Raw genomic sequence first — 23,293 nt, forward strand, 5'->3', positions numbered from 1 at the left:
AAACACGCCAAGATCGGAGAGTAAGTGCTGACAACCCACCGTGACATAATCGTAACCGATGAGACATGCGTCACGGAGCGTACTGTGGCCGCACAATGCCAGGGCATGCCAAAGAGGCCGCAGAAAGTGTTGAGCAGACACAGCAGCACAATGTCCCAGTGCAGGCCGGAGCCCTTCTTCAGCCCACGCTCGGGTTTGTCCACAATCAGCTCCGATATCTGCGACTCCATAAAGATCAGAATGTAGACGAGCAGCGCGGGCACCACACAGGCGAAGGGCACCCACGTGGAGGTGGCATTGAAGCCAATGTACCAGCCGCGCAGCTGCGGGGCGCTGGGCGAGAGGCCCGCGGGCACCACCAGCTTCTCCGTGTAGACAGAGGGCACGAGATAGTCGACCAGCACGAATATGGCAATGGAGATGGGCACACCAAAGTCACCGAGGGCACGGCGCGCATTGCGGCCCAGGAAGTGCGAGTTGCGGAAGAGCTTCAGGTAGTAGGCCACAACGAAGGTGGCCAGCGTGAGGATGGTGCAGAAGAGTGCGGTATTTGGCTGATTGGTGGGCAGCTTCGAGCCACCCATTGGCGCCGCTGTGGTCGTGGCATTCAGCAGCGTGACGCTCATGTTGTAGTGAGTTCCATTCAGGTCCGAGTCTTGGTCGTGCGCCACAAGCGTCGGCGGCGGCAGGTTGTAGTCGGAGAGCAGTGGATTCTGCTGGTAGATGGAGACCAACTTCATCACCGTCTCCACAATGTAGATGAGCGTGATCAGCGCCGAGAAGATCTCCTGTGTGAAGCGCGTGAGCAAACGCACATAGACGCTGCCCTCGAAGGCCGACACACAGAGCGCGATGATGATCAGCCAGATGCCAACGTAGACGCGCAGCGAAAGGAAATCAAAGTCGTTCTGCGTGCAGAACACCATCAGCGCCTCATCGAACAGCAGTAAAGGTCCCGTGGTGCCGATTATGACCAGCGGCTGGCAGCTGAGACAGTGGAAGACGATGCCCACGAAGGAGCACGAGATCAGCGTCTCCGAGATGCCGATCCAGCTCTTCGTTTTGTCCGACACCAAGCCGCCGAACGTGATGGCCGTGGAGAGGCAGGCAAAGTACATGAAGATGGTGGCCGCCAGTGTCTCCGTGTTGAGGCCGTCGAGGATGTCGCTCTTGTACATGGGCATGCGACGCTTCAGATCGTTGCGCAGGCCACCCCACAGGCGGTGGGTCTTCTCCATGGGATTGGGCTTCTTCTTTTTGCGTCCATCGTCGTCATCGTCGTCGCCGTCACCGCTGCCGCCACCACCGTCGCCGCCATCGCCACCGGGTCCCATGCCAATGGCGCCCATCGATTGCTTCTCGAGCAGCGCCTTCTCCTCGTCCTTGCCGATCTTGATCATTTCGCTGTCGCGCTTCACCTGCAGCGCCTTGATCTTGCGCGTCCGTATCCAATCCTTCTTGGCCTTCAGCTCCTCGAACGGCAGCAGATCGTGGCGATCCCAGTTGCCGGGCGGCAGCACAATCGAATCGTCAAGGAACTCATTGATGGCCGACAGCAGATCCTTGCGATCGTCCGCCTTGTACGCAATGGCATGGAAATGCTCGTTGGCCATCAGCGTGGAGATGGAGCGACCCACCTCATGGTAGTCCAAGTCAAAATTACGCGGCCCCAGCAGCACAAACATAAATCTCACGGGCACGGGCACCTCCGTCAGCGTGGGCATCAGGACACCCTCCGACAGGCGTACAAAGGCAATTGTGGGCTGATCCAAGAACTCAACGGCACCGACCTGAAAGGGGAGATGGCAATATGATGAGGAAAAGCTCTAAAGTAAACCATTTGGTGGGTTATTCATACCAGCACAGTGGTTGCCTCAGCTCCTGCGGGTATGCGCCTCAGGATGGTGTCATTCTGCAGCTTCTTGAGATCCTCCTGCGACGATGAGTACATGTCATCCTTCATATCGATCTTCAACTCATTGCTGCGCTTGCTGCCGCCAATATCGGCAGCGGGCATTATCTTGATCTTCTTGTCATCGGTGCCGCCCGACAGGTTCTGTGAAGCATGCCCCAAAATATGATCAGTTTTTCGGGCATAAAAGAGTTTTAAGGCATGCAAAATATATTTAAACATCAAGAAACGAACGTGCAGCAGTGGAAATTACGTAAAGCAGGAAGGCACAAAGACTAGAATAGACAAAAACACAATTGAGAACTTGCCAATCGTGGAGTAGTGGAGTAGTGGAGGTGGCACACATTTATAAAAAGGTTCTAAGAGAGTGGTGGGAGTAGGCTAGTGGGTGTGACTAGGCGGCTAGGCTAAAAAGAAACATCTGGAGTTGTCTAAGCGCAAGAGGGGCAACTGGGCGACTCCTGCAGAGAACAGGCAAGGAAATCGTAAGAGTAAACCAATTTCCTTCACTGCTTCTACGAGCCAAGAGTCACAGCGCCACAAGTGGGAATAGGAGTTGAGGTTTGTTAGTGGCTCTTTAAGGTCTCATTACACCCAGGTAAGACATCGTTGAGTGTCGCCGGTGATCGATGGCCGCTGCAATGCCCCCGGGCGAGCCCACATTAAGCGTGGTGGCTGCTGCTGCTGCTGCTGCCGCTGCTGCCGGTGGGGCACTGGAGGTGACGCAAATGCTGCGCCGTGCCTTGGCTAGGTTACGTGGCTGCTGCTGCTGCTGAGCATCGGCGCCCATCCAGAGAAACTGTTTCGTGTGGGTTGTGCGCAGGGAGAGAGAGTTGTTTGTGTAAACGTAAACAATAAAACGCACAAGAAAAAGACCAAAAAAAGAAACAACGTCAAAAATGTTTGGCCGCAGAAAGTAGAAGAAGAACAAACGTTGGACAAAAGCATTAACGGCATTATATCAGAGCTTGTCTGTACGATTCATATGTACAATTTTGGCTATTCTTTACCGATTTGGGTATAAGTTGCTGTTGTTTGTTGTTGAGTGTTCGAGTGTGTGTGATGGCAGATGGCAGAAATAGACAGAGAATAATTATGAAAACACGATCATGGGATTAGCAAAAACGTTTCGAACACACACTGTAAAGCCAATTATTTATAGCGAACAAGCGAACGACGAGGATTAATGTTGAATGATTATGATATCAGTAGATGTATGGAACCACAGATTAGTATGAAAAGGGGTGAGCTTAAAACACAGTTAGAATGTGCCTTTGCGGCCTACCTGCAGGCTGGTGTAGCTGTTGTATTTGCGCTTCGTAAATGGCAGCACGCCCTGATGCTCGTTGACATGCCGATGCCGCAGCAGCAGCGAACGCATCACCGATGGTTTGTCATTAATGTCAATGAGGTCCTCAATCACCATCTGAAAGAGTGAACAAATAGGTAAGAGAACTCTCTGCAGCATAGCTATAGCCCAGACGCACCTGCTCTACCACACGATATGCCACGGCGGGCAAATCCTTCTCGTTGAGGTCCAGCAGCACAACGCCCGTTTCCAGGCAGCGACGCAAATTGAGCAGCGAATGGAATGAGAGAGAGGCAACATGAGGCTTGCCCCAGCGATCGGAGCCCTCCTCCACATCCTCCTCGTATTTGATCCAGCGCGCAGTCTCCTTCCACTCACGATCCTCGCCCACGCCAGTGAGCTCGTCCAATTGCACAAAGATCTAAGGAGGAAAAAGGAAAGAGGAAAGAGAAAGGTAATAAAAAACGGTACTTCTGTATTGCCCACTCACCTCATGTGGACTGTGATCCACTTCGGGCTTCTTGTTGGTAAACGGCGAAATGGTAATCTGCGGCAGCTCTCGCAGCTTAATCGATGAATGATGAATCTTGTGACGCCGCAGGGCACGCGGATCGTCCGAACGATGCGATCTCAGCTCGTTGAGATCAGCCTCCTACATCGAGGGAATAGGAAACAAACAACGATTAGGGTTTGAACTATAAACTTGGATGAAATATACGTGGCTAAGGGCACGGTAAAGGATGTAAATGGTCAACCTGTTTAGCCGGCATTTGGCCATTTGTCTACAGATTGGCGATATCCGTGCATGGGTTAGCAAATGAGAGAGATACACAATTGCTGGGTTAGTTAATGATCTTATTAGGCTGTGATTTAGGCTGGTTAGCTTCTAGTGTTTAGTGGCTCTAGTGTCTAGTGTTTGTTGAGGACGCTACCTCCAATGCCGTGTCCTCAGGCTGTACAGAGATGCGACGCGCACCTGCATCACCGTTCTCCTCGATGGTCTTTTTGGCTTCCACGCTGTCCTGATGTGAGAATTTACGCTGTCTATAATACTGATGGCGGCTGCAAAAGGTAAACATTCAAAAGAAATTATTAATTATAAAGCGTATTGTAATAGCAGTTAATATGTAACCCAAAAACAATGCAGCAAAGTAGAGTCCCGTTAGGGTCTTCTTTCTGTGCTTCACACAAAAGAGTTCGCTAGGTGCTTAGGTAGCTAGCGTCGCACCATGGGAGGCTTCCATACAATTGCAGCTCAAAACTTCAAGTCAACGAGCTTTTTGTAACTGCATGGCTGTTTCAGACACAAGCGACAAATATCTCCCACAGTGCAATGTCTCAGGTACCTTCTTTGCTGGTGAGAGGGCGACAGAAGGAATAGATGAGAGAGCGAATGAAGCCGATGCAACTGCATGCCAGTTACAGATTTGTCTAGCAAAAGTAAGGTCCCGTTAGGTCTTATGCGTAGCTAATGTGGTCGCACTATGGGAACCTTTTATACAATTGGGGCTCAGTAGTGAAAGTCGAGAATCTTTATGTAGCTGTATGGCAGTTGATGCTTTTTAAGACAAACGCCACAAAAAGCTACCATAGTGCGGCCACTCAGGTACCTGATTTGTGGGTGAGAGAGCAACAGAAGGAATTGCTGAGAGAGCAAAGTCAAACGAAATTAATTGCGAGGGTGTTTATTTAGTGTGAGGAGCAACGAAGATCACTTGCGAATATAAATACCCATCGTGGGAGAGGGGATGTGGGTTACATTACCTTTTTCTGCGTTTTCGTTCGTGGGATTGGTCCGTGGGCTGATCATCATAGCTCAGACTCGGCGGTGTGATGACAATCTTCTTCTTGCCAGCGGCACCACCGAACTGAACGTGCTTCTCTTCCGCCGAATTGTCCGAGTGATCGCCGTGTCCGGCACGCTCAGAAACTAATGGGAAATCCTCTGGTATGTCATCATAGTTTTGTGCATTATTCAGTGGCTCCGTTTGGCTCTCGTATTCCGAGTCCTCCTCAATATTTAGATCATTTGTGCGAACTACAGAATTCGCAGAAGGATAACTTTAAGCATCTGATGGTGGATATAAATATTAAATGAGATCTCTTACTGCTATTCTTCTTGCGGGATGCAGTGGGTAGTTGCGTGTTGTCCTGAAAGGTATTCACATCGAATTTCTCTTTACGTACACTGGTGCCGGCAAAGACCTTGTCCATTTCCGAGTCCAACAGCACTTCATCGGGATCCTCATTGCCGCCGGACTGCAACAAAAAAAGTACAGAGAACAAATAAATACATTTCAAATGGATTGTCCATCAATTGTTTTCTGCCTGTCCCTGCCTCACGTTATGCATGACTCAAAAGCAGCCACAAATACTTTTCAATTAAGAATCTATATACACATAGGAAAAACAAAGTCATGTGACTTCGGGCGGCATTATTGCCCCTCGTCACGAGTGTATTTATTTTTTGTTTTTTCGAAACATGTCTGAAACATACAGAAGGGGGGTGCCGTACGATGTATGAAACGCATTAATCATCGCTTATTGAGTGTCAGCGCGCTACGCATTAGAGCAAACTACTCGTAAAAAAAATGAGAGAGAGCGAAGGAAGGAAGGAAGAGGAATGGCAGCGAGACGAGACACTATCTACGGAGAGATGCAAAGTCCCGCGCGAGCGTTGGCTGTCTTTATATTTAATGGCGTTATTCATAATTGCTTTCAATCGATCTCAATTGATTTCCATAGTGACGAAGGCATTGATTGCCTTCGCAATGTGCGGTGCGCATTTCTCCATCATCTTCATCTACATTTCTCAAGTGAAATATATTTTGTTGCATCCACAAGGAACGAGGAACAAGTAAACTCAATTACTTCTAATTGTCGAGATGGGGCTATCAGATTACACAAAAAATAAAGGCAACAACAACAAAAATCTTATGAAATTGTTTATTGGAGAAATCACAACAGAAGGTTACATGGTGTTCAATTTTCATTGTCTGGCATCTGGAAATTGTATACTCGCTGCATGATTTTCCCTTCTCTGCACTGATTTTTCTGTGTAAATTTCAATTCATTTCCCAAGAAGAAACATTATATGATCCGCAAGTGTTTGGCAAAGGTGCAAGTGTATTATTTTTCGGAATCTTTCCTTACTACTTGGATGGAATTCTGCTTAATTTCTAAAAATATCTAGCATTCAGTAAACTTATAAACAAAAGAAACTTAAGGAATTATATTCCCAAAAACCATTCAAAATATCAAGTACCCTCTTGAATATCCCCAAATATGTGCCGCTACAGACAGCGCCTTCTTTTGCTTCATATTTTACTTGATGATGAACGTCTTTGAGCGCTTTTGTGTTTACCCCCAAACCCACAGCAGATAAGGGAAATTCACGAAAAATATGTTGGCACATATGAAAATGAAAGTGAAATGGGATTTCCCCCGTTGAGCTGCCAGCGAACACCTTTTTTTTTGCCGACATTTATTATTTACTTCGATATGCAAACGGAAAGGGAAAGTATCCAGAGAGAGAGAGAGAGTGAAACGGTGTATCCTTGACAATTATATTTACTTCCTGATAGGCAAACGCGGAAGGGAAGGCGGCGAGGAACAAAAGAGAGGCGAACAAACAGAGTTTCACTTTGAGTTTATAAATAGCGAAAAAGAATTTAATAACGCTGAGAGCCACGGCACGTGTGTGTGTCCAAAGGGAGTCGAGTCGAGTCCGCGCTCTCTCCCTGTCTTTTGTCCCGTTCCTTTTCGTTCTCTCTTTGCCTATTGCTAGCTCCTTCTCCTTCTCTCTGTGTCTCTTTTGCTGTGTGTGACCCCGACATGTGGCTTGTGTGCATGTTCGACTGATAAGAGCAAAAGCGTAACGCACGTTACGTTAATTAATCGATAAACACTGCGACGCGTAGCTTTCGGGTGGGAGTGGGGTGCACATTCCACCACATAATGTTGATATTAATAATGATAACAACAACAACAGTAATGATGACGATGATGATGATGACAGTAAAAGCATTTTGTCATGCGGCCATTAGCCAGGAGGCTCCATCAACGCCACCCACATGGCACCTGGAGGCAGCGCACTTTATGCAGCATGTCAGCCGTGGCAGCGGCAGAGCGACAAAGCTTATCAGACGAGTAATCGATGGAGGACCCCTAACACCCCCCAAGCTGTCTCTGAAACTGTCAAATTTTCGTTGTTGTTTTGTTGTCTAGAAATGCAAGAAGCATAGAAATAGAAACCCACAAAAAAAAAAAACCCAGAAGTGAGATCATCGAGGAGGGAAATTAGCGTAGAAAATATTCATCGAGACAGAGACAGCGACAGAGCCACAGCTCAGAGTTCATTAACGTAACGAAACCGATTAGCCAAAATGTTGCGCAATTCTATAGATACGAGCAGAACCTATCCCAATGACGCGCACTGTACTTTTGACTTCCAAGTTTGAAGCGTACCCACAGAACCTCAACCTCAACTCGATTTGACACGAGTTCTCTCGTTGAGTGCTTCTGATGTGATTTGACATCTCCTCTCCTGCGGTGGCAAGCAGCTAGTGAGCGGCGGCACGTGACACTCCTCCTCGCTTGTAAGTCATAAGCGAGTTATGTGCTCGTGAGCACAAACAACTTTTTGTCAAGCTGAATCACAAATTGAATCAAACTCCGGAGGCTGCAACGAAACTTGTTTCTGTTTCAGTGGCACAAGTGTCCGCCCCCCCAACCTGCCTGTCACACAAGTTGCCGCACGGATTAAAAGTTTGTCTGACAGTGCGGACTGGGCAATAAGCTTGCTGGCTGATTCTCGGAACACATCTTAACCGTTTTTATGGCAAAAGCCATTCGAAACGCCAATAAATGGGGAGGCGAAAAAAACACGCGTTAGCTGGGGGGGGGAATTTTAAATACTCTGAGGAAAGAAATTTGTAAAACAACTTTTGGATAGAATATTTAAGCGAAAAGTTCCTGTTTGCACAGGCACTGCCATAGCGCATGTCCCCCACCAAAGAGAGGGTATCCAAAAAGTGTTGGCAGCTGCAAACTGAAACCGTTTAACTTTACATTTCACTTTTGACTTTGACTTTGAGTTGGAGATATTTATTTATACGAGAGGCGGGTATTTCCTATTGTTCTTCCACAGCGAAACTTTATGTTTTTTGTTTTTTCGTTTGTTTTCTGCCCTTGCTGTGCATAATTTTGGGTCGCATTTGCCACGCGTTTTTCGCTGTGCTTCCATGCCGCGTAGTTTGTATTTTGTGTTTTCTTTGCGTTTTGTTTGCACAAATTAACGATGCTTCCCGGCAAGGTTTCGTCCAACTGTCAGCCTGTGTCTGTGTGTATCTGTGTTAATTTAATGTGAATTCCGCAGCGGAAATGTTCGCACAAGCAAACGGACAGAGCAGGACATGGGCAAAGGACAAAGCAAAGAGTAGAGCAAGGGTAGGGACTGGCTGTGGCTGTGGCTGTGGCAGACACGTGCTAAAGGTTAACCTTTGGTCATTGTAGTGTGCCTGAAGGCGTTGCGAGAGGGCGAGGCATCAAAGCGGTAAAGCGTTGTCGTAAACGTAATCTAGTGATGGGGAATCACCCACACATACGCACATTCGGTGTCTCTTGGTAGCTGCCACAAAGTGTTGCATACTTCAAGGTCAGCTGTTGACATTGTGTATGTATGTGTTCCGCCTGCGTGTGTGTGTGTGTGGGGAAAAGGTTTAGGCCTCTGTTCTATTTATTTATTATCGTTCTATGGAATTTAATAGAGCATACGAAACATTCTTTGACGTGGGTGTGGAAGCGGTATTTCATCCCCTAACAGATTGTTTTATAGCGTGAAGGAGGTGGCGACATTTTCTTGTTTTTCCAAGGAAATGAACACAAATTATTCCTTGCAAATAAAAGGGATTACGAGCCAAGGGATTATGCATTTGATAGTGCTTAAGGGGAACAAGAACTGTTCCTACTTTGAATGGTTAAATAATCTGGCAAACAAGAGAGGGGGAAAATGAATTCTAAATTACAAGAAAAGGAAGCCCTTGACTCCTACAGGTAATGGAACACAACTTTCATCTCGAAATCTACTTTAACTAAACTTTTTCCATGTCTTTCTTAATCTTTGTCATATTTATTCCTCCTGCTCTCATCCGTTGCGCACAAGTTTAGCTCATAAATATATCAGTAACTCGTCAATAAGTTCTTCAAATTCGAAACTTTTCTTTATCATAGTTACTTTTTGCCATACATTGACGAACATTTCTCCCGCTCTCTCGCTCTTTTCACTTACATAACACATGAGTATCAATAATTCAGAGCTTGTTGTTTTTTTTTTTTTTGTAAGGGTTTATACACGAAACCACAGCATAGCCAGGCGGCAATCATCCATCAATTCCATAAAGTTGATTGAGGCTGGGCGGCAGATGCCAGGAATTTCTTCCCCAGCACCCAGCACACTTATGACCTGAAGGCACCCACACACACACACACATGCAGCACCTTCCACGTGTGTTTCTGTGCATTACAGATGATTCCTCGTGTCGCCTTGGGGCCACAACATTTGAGCACTTTTGCGGTGTGCGGTGTCCCGTTTTATGACTCCCCAAAAAAGTATGCAACACAAAACGCGAACTTCCTTTGGGGCGCCTTTTGCCTGCCGTTTATGTGTGTGTGTGTCCGTGTGAGGCTTATAAATGTGTGGCCCCCGCCACTCACCACTCACTTGTTGGCACAGCTGCCAAGCGAGAATTTCTGGACCTTTCGCCTGTGTCATGATATTGTAAAATGCTCATGGAAGGGCCTGCCGCTGTATCCGTGCGGGCCTCTGTGCATCCACATCTATGTCTGCGTGTGTGTGTGTGTGTGTGTGTGTTTGTGTGGGGCTCTTATTGAAATACTTTTCAAGGTTATTATGCTCTTGACAAACTTGCTCCCACTTTATGTTATAGATCAAACAAGTTACCCACTCCCCTCCCCGATGTACCTTTGAGCGCTCCAAGAATTTAATAACAAAAACTTCCTTTCCTCTCTTTTTATTGCACTAGAGTTTACTTGGAATTTGATTTTCGATTTGATAACTTTTCGTCACGCATCCCACTGCAAATTTTCGTGATAGTTTTTTATCTTTTCTTTTGCTCGGCCTGTTGCACCGTGTGACCCATGTGGAGGGGCCCCAAAAACAAGAACTACGACCACACGAGGCTCGTTTCACGCGCTCTCTCTCTCTTTCGCTCTCGCTCTCGCTCTCTCAACGCGATGTCCGTTGTGTGGGAATGCTTCCCAACAAATGATGGCGCGCCTCAGCTGCTGCTTTTACCTGGGTGCTGCTGCTGGCGCTGCCTGCTGCTTCTGCTGCTACTGCTGTCGCTTCTGCGCAGGCGCTGGGCATGAAAGCGCGCGTATAACGGTAGCATAGTCGCCTGGCTCGTCAGCTGACAGTCGCTGCAGCGACTCGGCCACGCTCAGCTGATTCTCAGGGCCGTTCTGGCGGCAGGCGTTTTACTACGTAGAGTAAACCCACCCCACCCCACCCCCCACCCACCACCTTCTGCTGATGCTGACGTAAATCGGAATGCAGTTCTGGGCCAAAGCTTATTTTGGTCTGCATTTTTTTGCGTGCTTTCGAGGCACACTGAAATAATTAATGGAAAAGCTTCCCGTGCACGGGGAACAGTACAGAAAAGGACCTCAAATGATGGTCAAGGCCGCACAAGGCCAACACTTGGCGGGGGATGTTTTAGGCTGAGCAGCAAGAGGGTTGTGGGGTAGCGCAGGGTGTGCAAGCTTTTGGCTCAAAGTTTTCCTGCTAATGCTGATGCATAAAAAATCTATTCCTCTGCCTCCTGGTTGCCTTGTGGGCCACACAACGCAACAGCAGCAGCAGCAACACAGATACACCATTAAGGCTCATTAGACGTGTGTCGCTGTGTGTGTGAGTGTCTCTCTCTCTCTCCCTCTCTCTCTCTGTCTCTGTGTGTGTGTGATTGTCTCTTTGCGTTTGTGTGTTTTTGGGTAATTAGCGTTAACAGTTCGAGTTGTAATGCGGCTAATTGAGTTATGTGCATGAGTACAGTGCTTTAGAAGAGCATAGCACTTGTCCCACGTGACAGGCAGTCAATTTTGAGTATGTAAGATGACAGGGAAGCTGATAGTGGGACTGGCAGGAGAAAGTGAGACTAGAAGTGCTGTTGGGGGTTTGGGAATTTGATTGTGGCATGAAAATATTGTTGTAAAAATTGTAATTAATTTCAGATTTTAGATTTCAGATTCTAGATCAATTTACTTGAAATATTTACCCACAGAAAACCCATTATTCCACTGTATTTAGAACCCTGAACCACACACACACCTGAAGCTAAAAGTTGATCATATTTGAGCATAAATCATGGCATACTTTATGGTGCAATTAAGTTAATTGAGGCTACTAGCGGCTACCGCTGTTCCCTCCCCTTACCCCGCACGCCCCTGGAGTGCTTTCACCTGGTGAATGGTGTCAATGAATTGATTGCGATTGCAAGTCCAGCACACAGCTAACTATTACTTTTCATTGCCAATGTCAGGGCGGCAGCAAACTAGCTGTAACAACAAAAAAAAAAAAAAAGCGACAGCACGGCCAGGCCAGCGACAGCCTTGACCACGAATATCGATTTCCTGTTTTGCTGCCGCTTCATTTGAATGCTGGCTTCCTGCTGCCTGCCTGTCTGTCAGTGCTTTCCGATGCGTTTTCCATTTGCCATTTGCCACTTGCCACTTTGGCAATTAAAATGCGTTTTCCCATTAGGCTTTAGCCTTTAAGCTGACAGACAACTCGGCGTGTGTGTGTGTGCGTGTCGCCCGCACCTTTCCCTCTGCTAAAACAACAAAAGCCAAACACACACACACACACAGTGCATGCGTAACATCGCACCACACCATAATCGGCTCTAACTGTAATGCTCGTAGAGGTGTTGCGGGGCGGGTCGCTTCGGTTTGGCTTTTGAATGAATGAATGAACGAATGCATGATTAGGCGAGATCTGATCTAATGCCGGCCGCACCGCACAGCACCGCACCGCACGCGAAAGCGAAACTGAAATCGTACACTGGAAAACTGGTTCCTAAATTGTGTCAGTCGTTGGCTGGCGGGCATTTGGACAAACTGCGGAAATGTACAATAAGTACAATACAAAAGCAACAGCCGCAAAAACAGCAACTATAAAAATCAATAACAATTACTTGACATTACTTTGCGATTTGCCAGCGAATTAATCAACAAATTTTGCAACGAATTTTAAAAGTGTTTTATTTGATGGAAAATTACTGACAAAATGCCGCAAAATAATTCGCAATTTTAGAGAATTTTTGTAAAATTTTGATTGATTTCAGAGAGGAAAAATTATGAAGGGTACTTAGTGTGTGTGTGGAAATTCATTACAGCTAATTCTCTGATGGAATTATTCCGAAATTTATATGGAAATGGAAAGCTAGTAATATATTGCAACGGATGGTCCCAGGATGAGCTCATTACTGGCATTAGACCCATTTGCTTAATTAATTACATATCTAAAATCAATGCATTCGCAAACGGTAGGGTATTAGTCGTTTGCTTAATTATGCAAATGAAAAAGCAATAAGATAAACACCGAAACTGCGCCACACAGTTGGGTCCCGTTGGTTATTCTTCTGCTTCAGGTAGCAGACGAGGATGAGCGTCGCACCATGGGAAACTTCCGCACAAAAGCGTCTCATAAATGTGCTACCTGCTTCACATAGCAAGCCTCTTCTGCATTTACAGGAATTGTGGACGAAAACGACAGAAAGCTCCCATGGTGCTTCGTCGTTGACTTATTCGGCGCATTAATGTAGTTGTTGTAGACTTGCAGACAAAGAGCAAAGCAAAGAAACGAAAGCAATTGCGAGAAAGCTATTCGTGAGGAACAAAGAAGATCAAGAGATAAGACATTTGTCACTCCACTTCATTAAAGAGATGCAAAAACAGGAGCGAAAGAGAGCACTGCATTAGCATTGCGAGAGAATGTATTTCGTGCAGTTATGGAGCGCAGCGGATACGATTGAGAGAGAGAGGCGCACATAACACTATCCTACGAGTGTTGTAATTCGCATCATGGTTCCCCTTTTAATTATTATTTAACTACTACTTCCACTCACCTTCTTTTTGGTATTGAAACCCAGGAATGACAATTTGCGAACATTGTTCTCCCTGCCGCTGGCCGAACTGAAACTCATTTTGTGTGTGGGAGAGTGTTCTGCTTCCGTTTACGTCAGTTTAAGTGTGTAATCAATCCAATTTTAGGATTGTTTTTTAGGTAATGTCTCTGCTTATTTGATGATCAGGCAGTAATCGGGCATCGAGCTGTTGTTGTGGGAGATCTGATGGGGCCACTGTGGATGCTCCAGGAGTCTCGGCATTCGGTGCAACGTTTGATAACAGCCTGAAAAGAAAACCAACAAAATAAAGACAGTTACAGCAAACAGTAGACACAACATGGAACGCTTTTTCATTAATAAACAATTTCGACTGTTGCTGCTGTTGCTGTCAGTGGCATGGAGAAGGCCAATTGAAAGCGATTCCCCCTTTTGAAAGAAATATCATCAACTGCTAGCGGGGGCAATAAAAACACACACACACACTCAGTACGAGTATTCCCGATGCGACGCGACTCAATTAAAGTCAAATGGCAGCCACACGCATGGCACCCCGCCCCGCACCGCACCGCTCAGCCCACAAAAGGGGTTAGCGGGAGCAGCCGCCAAAAGCACGCGACTTTTGTTGATGGCTCGTGATCAATTTGCGTTATTTGAACACTGAATCTATTTGGGAAGTGCCAGGCGGCATAGGGGCAGTGCGGCGGTGTCTCCTTTGCCACTGATCATCGCTCGTTCCCCCAGCCCCACTCTCTATTTTAGGCGATGCGATCTTTTAATGGCAATCTCTTGATTAATTTCGTCACATTTTATGGCTATGAATTCTTAGAAAATTAATGGGGCAAAGTGGCTGCCTGTTGTGGATTTTCGGTAGAGATCACTTAATCGAGCAAACAGCATTTATGTTGATTATATCTCAGGGTTCACGCCTCCCGTAATCCTTCGGGGCCTCTAATTCTAAGGGCGTAGCAGCAGGCATTGAACCCAAGTCAACAAAGTGAACGGGGAGCGAAGCCCACTGTCTTTCCAGCTGCTAAACGCTTCGTGTCGGCAGGTCCTTAATTATTCAGTAAGCACCTTTCTGTCTCTTTGTGTTTCCCTCCCTTGGGCAGGGAGGTGGTGTCCCAAAATGTACACAAATTCAATTATCTCCTTGGAAATGCCATTCACCATTCACACGTAAACGGCGCAACACGAGCAACGAGCACGGTTTGAGCACGTCTCTAAACACACACGACGATGCCACCACGTACACGATATTCCACAGGACTCGAAACTCGGGGAGACAGACTCGAGGCGTCCTCTATGACATACGAATGCCGTGTGAACCTGTTGCCGCTGCTCGAGCACTGATTTATGTGTGTGCTTGCTTCTGCACTAAAGAACGTTGGGGAAGTGAAGCGTCCCAAGCGACCCAAACAGCCGACACATCCAACCAAACCCGAAGTCCCCGAGTGCACGAAACCCCCGAATGCCGTAGTAATATCTCCCGAGTATCGTATCGTATATCGCGCATTGGGAATCCGACATGAGTCTCGCCTCATTTTAGTAGTCGCTGGCGAAAAAATTTCACTTTGCTGCTGTCTGTTGATTATGTAAGAAAATGTGACTTGTCTTTAAGACGTTAGGGTCGGGTCGGGTCTCCGGAGGGGGGGTTGGTTCCACTGTTTGCCTTGGATATTGACTTTTGTTTGCCATATGTTTTCCAGCGATAAAAATGTATAAAAAATTGATGCCTCTACTGCTCCTCCTCCTGCCTGTCTGTCTGTCTGTCTGTCTGTCTGTGTGACCATGGATTAAAAGTTAAGTTGCTGTGTAAACAGAACTTTCCGAACTTTTGGCTTTTGGCAGGGGCCTTGAACACTGTGGGTGTGCCTGTGCCTGTGCCTGTGCGTGTGTGCGGCACGTTACGGTAAATGTTATTAACTAATAAAAGGATTTCCCAAGTTGATAGATTGCTTGCTGTTGCTTGCATTGAAAGTGCTTCAAGGTTGCAAGGTTATTAATAATAATACAAAGTACCCTTCATGCCCCCAGACTGTGTGCTTCCTGCCATAAATCAGTCCTCCGATCATGTGTTTAGATATGCGCTTCTATTTTTATGTATTTCTATTAATTGTCTCTTCAAATTGTATGCATATTTAAACAAAACTAATGCTGCATTTGCTGTTTGGAGAGTGGAATTATGCGAGTTCAGTTTACACAACAATTTCTCTAGTAAAAACAATTTAAGCCACAACTTTGGTCTAACTCTGGTCTCAATTTTGATTGATAATAGGAAATACTATCAACAACAAGTTAATATCTTATTGCATAAGAATTTGAATGATTGAAATTAGTTTGAGGTAAACAAAAGGGAATTTTTCCTTGGCAGTTTATGATAATTATGGAAAGAGGAATATTTGTCATATTTATCGATCAATCTCCTCAAATACTTGCTCAAATTTCCTTGCATTCCTATTCCTATTAATCTCTATAGTTTTTCAATTATTCCCATAAAAGTACAACTTTATCAACCCAAAATCATCTGCCATATCAAACACCCTCAAGAATTTTTCCGCTCTCTTCTAGATTATATATAATCTCCACCGCACTTTGGTCAGAGTCGTGTATCGGCGTGTATCAGCCCTAGAGGGATCTACACATCAATGACATCAATAGCCACAACATACAAGATAGATCCATCGCGTAGGATCTACAGAAGACACTTGACTTTCAGCTGATTCCCAAACGAATTATTCAATCGAATGATCGCGTGACGTTCCAGAAGTGTCGATGCCCAAAAAGGAAAACAAATAAATTTACACATTTTTATATGGCACCCACACAAGACAGAGACAAATACACAAGAGTAAGAGAGAGTTAGAGACAGAGTTTGGCATGTTATCAAAATTAGAGCAAAGGGGGCAGGCAAACTGTTAAACACAAGACACAACAAACAAATCAGACGAACGCGACAGGTTGCCATAAAACTCAAAAAAACCTCAAAAGGTGTTACATTAAAAAACCCCCCCAAGGGAAATGCGGGAGGGAGGTGGAAATGGGCAGCCACCACACACACACACACACACAAAAATTAACGTGGCGATCAATTTTATGGGTTCATTAGCGTTTCGCTGGCAAACTGGACGCCAAACGATCGATCGAGGCAAGTGAATTAATTTTGATTTAAATTAATGTTTGTATATGGAATAATATCGTATACACCCGATAAAAACTGGGTTGGGGTATTAAAAGAACTGTCCGCTTGACTGTCCGTACTCTTGTCCGTTCCCACCTTACAGTCAGTCCTTATCGCAAAAAGCAATTCATTGCGATTCTATTTCGAGATACAGCTACAGGCTACAGATATTCTCTTTCTTAATTGATTAAACAGAATGTGACAGTAATGTATGGGGAAAGCCACGCTATGCGACATCATAAATTATCTAATTGTCTGCTATTATGTGTCGTGTCGCCCCGAAATTGATTTGATTTGCAAAGGCACGGCGCAGACATCTAAATTGATGGATGATAAGTGGGGAATGGCTTTACTTGTGCGCGTAATCGTTGGGTGAGGTGAGGTTTATCAGGTCTCGTGTGTTGGCTCTTTATCAGTGGTGCACTCTCAGCCGGAGCCAACCGGTTTCGTGCAGTCAGCTGCTGTTAGATTCATAATTTTCTGCACAGCACTTACATTCACGTGTTGGTGCAAGCCGAACCGGTTTACAAAGTTGCAACACTCATCAGCAAATCGGTGGCAGCTGCAAATGCAACTGACATTGAACTTGAAACAGCTCTAGCGATGCAAAGGAACGGAAAAAAAAGAAGGGGCAGCACCCAGCAAACCCCTTGGAACGTTAAAATGTCAGCATTTAAGCTCCGACACTCGAGATATCGAAACACCGGTAATTATATAGAAGTGTGCCCCCATATATATTGTGTAAATAATATTCCACTACATTTATGAGTGCATTAATATATTTAATGATTGAAAACGCACTGACCACTCGAGGGACTGGGGCTGTAAATCTTAGCCAAAGGGTCATAAATATTTAGTCAGACAGATTACCCAAACTCCTACAGCTCGTCACGTAGCCAAAGACCAAATGTGTAGCGCCACTTTCCACTTGAGTGACATTTGTACGTTCAGGCGGCTTTTGTTGAAGGATTTATGATCGGCAATTGTGGCGAGCACAAAGAGCACTTTAGGCACAGGGCAAAAACTGCACTGGAAACTATACACCAGCACGACAATTGGTAGCGAAATAAAACCATTTTTTAACGCTTCACCGATCCACACACACAGTGTGGGGTGTGTGGGGTGTGCAAAGTCACAACCAATTCCACCTGCAAATATGTACATGGGATTCGTAAATTCAAACGAAACTAATTGGACTTCTGGCACCACCGCCAACTAATGACTAAACATGCGACCAACTGAATGACTGACAGATCGACGACCGCTGTGGGGGCTGCTAAGAACCTGGGGGGGCGGGCCACAGGTTACACCCAGTCAATGTCAGGGTTTTCTTTTGGGGCTGCCGCGATAAGCGATAATTGTTTATATCTCAATCGGAAGCACAATAATAATAATTCGTCAACTCTTTTATAGATAACAATCTCTCTTCATATCGATTTCAGAGTAAATGCCGCAGAGTAAGCACAGAAATATCAAAGGATATCATCATCTGTCATTTGTGGGGGGAAAAACCATATAAAATATCTTGTTTCATCATCGAATGACGAATGAGGAATGGGATGCCTCATACTTTCGACTTCTACATGTTTATTTTCTGCTCAAAATTACTGACATTTCACAGAAAGAAAACCGCTGGCCATCATTTTATTATCGCGGAGTGACGCATGAGTAATTCTAATGGAAAAAGAAGATCATTTCGTCATTGAAGTGGGAGAAAAAGGGAATTTAAATAGAAATATATTTGCGGATTGATACCAGGATAGATTGAGAAGTATTTATCCACTTTTATCTATAAAAAAACCCCTGGAAATTCTTTCAATTTCGATTTCCACTACGAATTCTTCTACGTTCGTGTCTGTGGCCCACCCCCTCTACTTATTTCCCTACCCCTTCCTATACGCTTGCCCATTGGCAATTGTTATTACATACTTTCAATTTGCACACCGCTGCAAATTCCGTGGAAGCGTTTTCACAGGAACAATAAATATCGCTCTCAAAATACAGCAAGAGCTTGGCGGCAAGTTGTGTAAACAAAAGTGCAACGCAACCTACCACATCGGTGGGTGAGAGAACGAGACGGGAAGTAGGAGGAGGAGGAAAAGGAGGAGAAGGAGGAGGAGGAGGAACCCCTCACATAACAATAAAAACAAACTTTAAGCGTCATGATACATTTTGGTTTAAACATCAGAAAAGAACAATAACAAAAGCCTCAACAGCAAACCAGACACAGCAGCAGGAACAGCAGAAAAGGGAATAAAAGAAACAGAAAAACCAGCTGGAGGGCAGTCGAAACATTTGATACCCTTCTTAATTTCTTAATCTCTATTATATATATTTATTTTATAAAACTGATTCCCCCGGGAGTGCCCAAAAGTAATTTCCCCTTTTGCATGACTAACTTCCTGGGAAGTAGTCAAATATCCCCGCCCTCAAGGGTATCAAAAAGTACAAAAGTCGAGATAAACAAATTCTAGTTAACATTGTGTGTTTATCGTGTGCGGCGCGGTTGCGACTGCAACATAGAGGGTGGGGGGGGGAGAGCCAAATTATTGAGCCATTACTCACCAGATGTAACCGCAGGGGAACCGAAAGAGGGAAATACTCCCTACCAACGCCCCGAAGGGAAGTGTGAGAGCGAGAGCGAGCGAGCGAGCGGTTGAGGGTGCCAAGAGCACATATTTGCCAGGCGAGAAAGTGCAGCGCTCGCAATTCACGTGCTGCGCTGAACGGTTAGAGAGGGGAGGGAAGAGAACACTCAACGCTGATAGCAGAAATTCCCCCGAAGAAGAGTTGTTGGTACTCTTCTCTTTTTTTTTGTGTCCGTGCTGTTGTTTCTAAAAAATTTGCATAAAAAGCAGACAAACTTAGCATAAAGCGCCGCGGGGAATGAAAGAGAATGGAAAAGAGAACGACGATGGCAAAAGGGAAAGAAAAAAGGGTGGGAAGAGAGAAGAGAACGTGCTGGCTTGCCCTGGTGTGGCGGCTACAACTGAAACTGTGTTAAACTTTGCTGCTGAAACACGCTCAAAAAAAAAACAGCAACAAAGAACAAGTAAGAATGTTACAGTGGAGTAGTCGACTAGGCGATACCCTTCTTTACGAGCAATGATTTTGGTGTATGTTATTCCAAGTGGTATTGAAAGTGTTAACTATACTAGTTAACATTTTTCTCCTCCCTGCCTGTTACTTAACCCCAAACAAATCCATATACCCTCCTGTTTCTGCTCGTACCAGGGTGTATCCGTACCAAACACCGCCTCTTATCCGAACGGATCGGAGCGGAGGAGAACCGAAATAGAACCAGTTTCCAGAGAGTCACATGCTGCAGTTGCTCGGACTTGATTTATCTTTCTCCTTCGGCTGCCCAATAATGGTTCTGCGACAGTAATTGCGGGGAGCATGTCAGCAATTTGGGACCCCCCCCCCCCTTGGACTTTCGTTTCTTTGGTTCTGTTTCGGTGCGGTTCAGTTAATGTTATTTTTAATTGTTTTGCCTGGGGTACATACTTATTTTCTTTGACACTTTTCCAAATGCCACACACAGACTGTATCGAGTAGATTTTAATTTTTCCTTCTCAAGTGAAGGATGACGGGGGAGTGGGGGCAGGGAAATCGTCAGTCCAAGATATTCACAAATTTAAAGATCTTTTTGCACAGAAATAGCCGCAGACAGGTCGGATAGAGACAGAGAGACAGAGAGAGAGAATGAACTGTTATAATTGACACGTACTTCAAGTGCTCTCTTTCACTCTTCTCCTTCTCCTTACCTTTTACTCGGCCGCAACAAAAAGCAACAGCAACAACTGAAAGCGACAAACGCTGATGATGACGTCGCAGCTTTAGTTTCTCGAGTGATGTCCAAAAATTTTCCACTGCTTCCGTTGCGCGGGGTGGGGTGGTTCAGTCAGTGGTGCGTCTCAGGCGGTTCATTGATTGGGGGGCAAGGCAGTCAGTGGGTCCCTTGACTGATCGATCCGCTGAAGCTTTTGTTTGCGGGGGCGAAGGTTGTCGGCTTTTTGGCAAGAATAACATACAATACAAGCACACCACACACTCGCGCGGACTCACGCACTGGATAGGGTAGACAGAACGAACGCGTCGATAAAAACAACAAACGGGATAGGGAGAGAGAGAGAGAAAGAGCGTGAGACACAGAGAGAGAGAGCGGGGGAAACGCACAGTAGAAACAAAGGCACAAAAATGACAGCAAGAAGGCAACGTTGGTTGTCGCGATTATATGTAAGACTATTTTTTTTTTTTTTTATGTTCCTCTTGTGCCTTTTAACGACTTTCTGTCTATATTCTGTCTATTCGTACTATTTCGCGAACGAAACGAAGCAAACGAACGCGTGCAAACTTGAACTTGTTGTAAACGGTCGGCGGTCTCGGTTCGCCCGAATTGCTGCGCTGCACGTTTCGAAATGATTTACTGTTCCTTTGGCAGCACGTTTTTAAACAGCAGAAACAGCGAGCTTAACCGATCGAACACAACGCAGAGCAGAGCGAAACAGAGAGCGAAAACAGCTGCTGATGATCGCTCTTGCTCTCTTCTCTCTCTCCTTCTCTCTCACTCGCTTCGGCAGGCTAAATTAACCCTTACGCACTCCATATGCTGCGCTGTGACAGTTTTAGCCCTTGCTTATCTATTAATAACGATGGATTTCGTTTGTCAAACTAAAAATAATCAGCGCATGTGTATGCCCCGCCGCCAATATTTGCCCAGCAATTCACACCATGCAAATTACCCGATTTCCGACTCTCTAATTGATTGAATTTGCATCGAAATGAAGTGAATATCCACAAAAGTGTTAAGAACTGTTCGACACTCGATGGCCAATCCGGTCATAATTTTTACCCACGTCTACATGTCGAATAATTTTGATTGCGGCTTCATTCTTGAAAATTTACTGCTTCCATAATGATTAAACGCAGCCAAAATTATGCCCCAGCAGAAGAGAGGTGTGTTCTGTTGTTCTGTGGGGTGTGTGAGGTGTGTGAGGTGTCGTTCCGTCTGATAAGGGGAAACGAAAGCTGTCCGTGAGCAATCTAAATGAGAATTTACCTTATTTGATGTTTGATTCCCATGGGCATTTTCCGATTGCTCTGTCCCTACGTCAGAGTTTGAATTAGTTGTGAAAATAATCTTATTCTGGTCTATTGGGGATACAAATTTGCAAGTCCGTGCTAATTTCACGCAAATCTGTGTGAACTGTGTGGAAAGTGGTGCGACATTTTTGTCATTTAATCAAATTAATTACTCTATTTGACAGCTATTTTGATCGAGTGCGTTAATTGGCTTGGCTGGTGTGTCGAGGAAAATTTATGATCCTACGGGGGATTTGTCTGAGACCTGAACAGAAACTTGAAACTCAAGAGCACATGATTTACACGATTAAAAATCCATTATCGTGATAAGCAGCAACTATGTTTGCCGATTGCTCATACGCACGGCGCACACGCAAGGGTTAAGCGCCGGCCAAAAGTGTGCCTTGCATTTATGTTTGAGCAGCGAAGGCCAAAAGTAGGCTAGGAAATATGATAACGGAAGAGCAGATAACCTTGGAAGTGCAGTGGGAGGAGGGTTTGGTGGTGCGAAAAACGAAAACTCACTCAACATTTGAGTGAAAATCCAAGCGCATGCGTCACTGTCATGGTGAAAAGCTCTTCCCCATCTGTGGTGTTGTCCCAAAACTGTTGCTGTGTCACAGTTGCCGCCACCGTGGCTGTTGCTGTGGCTCCTTGGGGCGGCAGGTTGTAGGCGGCTCGGACTTACTAGAACTTCATTTTTATTATTTGATTTACCTGCAAAACTTTCACAATGCCCACTTCCGTGGCCGAGAGAGAGATGCGAGGAGAAAGGCGCACACACACACACACGGGGATATGGAAGGAAATTCTTAACTAAGCTTTACCTTTGTGTTTATGTTTGTACGAGACCCATCGCAGTTGTTGCTCTTTTTCCCTTTGAGGGGCTCGCTCTCCACTGTAACAGCAGCAGCGGGGGAGGCGAACAAGAGGTGAGTGCCTGAGGGCTCGTGTGTGGTGGGGTCGTGCGGGTTTTATGTGAAACTATCTTTTTTCAATTTCCCCGCATGGCTGCTGCTGTTACTGCTGCTGCTACTACTGCCCATATAAAACGGAAATGGAAGTTTTGTAAATGTTTTCTTTTGTATTTCTTTTGGTCTGCAGGCCACCCTATAAAAACGCCTCCACCCCAGAGCCACCGCCAATGCCCCTCATAGCCAGCAGCCAACAGCCAACGTAACGCGGCGCCTTTGAAAGATGAGCGAAAATGGATCTAACAGTAATAGTAGGAGATGTGTGTGTGTGTGTGTGTGGCAGTATAAGAGGATGTGTGGAATAATGGGAATGGGGAGAGGAGCTGCGTGTAAGAGGAGCATTGCAAGACTATGTCTAAGCGGGGGGGGACAGGGACAGCGAGAAATCCACATGGCCAGAGCCAAGTCGTGCACTTTAGTTTTTTGGCTTGCAAGTGTTGTTCCTATTTTTTTATGATACTTGACGCTCAGCCAAGCCACTAGGTGGATGAGGGTTGGATGGTGGAGGGTGCGGGCGCTGAGCTTCTGCTGGCTGCCAACATTTTCCGTCATTGTTCGGTTTCCTTTTGCACCTTGACTGTGCTGCCTGCTGCGTTGGGTTTCATTTGAGTTTGGTTTGGTTTGGTTTGGTTTGGTTTTGCCTTTGCTTTGGTTTGCCTTTTTGCCTCTTTTATCCATTGATAAGAAAGT

At 45.7% G+C, this 23,293-nt stretch overlaps 1 protein-coding gene across 3 annotated transcripts in view; it reads right to left on the reverse strand.

The window, feature by feature from the left end:
- Positions 1-20,951, reverse strand: part of LOC117589346 (bumetanide-sensitive sodium-(potassium)-chloride cotransporter) — a 213,839-nt gene extending 192,888 nt beyond the window's left edge. Inside the window, exons 1-12 of one of the 3 annotated variants that reach the window (XM_034281203.1) lie at positions 20,312-20,951; positions 13,367-13,650; positions 5,330-5,480; positions 4,986-5,259; positions 4,154-4,283; positions 3,977-4,003; positions 3,712-3,873; positions 3,400-3,642; positions 3,198-3,338; positions 2,505-2,711; positions 1,859-2,056; positions 40-1,790 (exon numbers count right to left, since the gene is read on the reverse strand). In XM_034281203.1, coding sequence (XP_034137094.1) covers positions 40-1,790; positions 1,859-2,056; positions 2,505-2,711; positions 3,198-3,338; positions 3,400-3,642; positions 3,712-3,873; positions 3,977-4,003; positions 4,154-4,283; positions 4,986-5,259; positions 5,330-5,480; positions 13,367-13,444 — 3,362 coding nt within the window. In that variant the 5' untranslated portion in view covers positions 13,445-13,650; positions 20,312-20,951. The remainder of the gene's footprint in view (positions 1-39; positions 1,791-1,858; positions 2,057-2,504; positions 2,712-3,197; positions 3,339-3,399; positions 3,643-3,711; positions 3,874-3,976; positions 4,004-4,153; positions 4,284-4,985; positions 5,260-5,329; positions 5,481-13,366; positions 13,651-20,311) is intronic. The other 2 variants (XM_034281204.1, XM_034281208.1) reach the window with 2 other exon arrangements.
- Positions 20,952-23,293: the final 2,342 nt, after the last annotated feature.

The sequence above is a fragment of the Drosophila guanche genome, unplaced genomic scaffold (genome assembly GCF_900245975.1).
Source record: "Drosophila guanche unplaced genomic scaffold, DGUA_6, whole genome shotgun sequence".
NCBI classification, from domain to species: Eukaryota; Metazoa; Arthropoda; class Insecta; order Diptera; family Drosophilidae; genus Drosophila; species Drosophila guanche.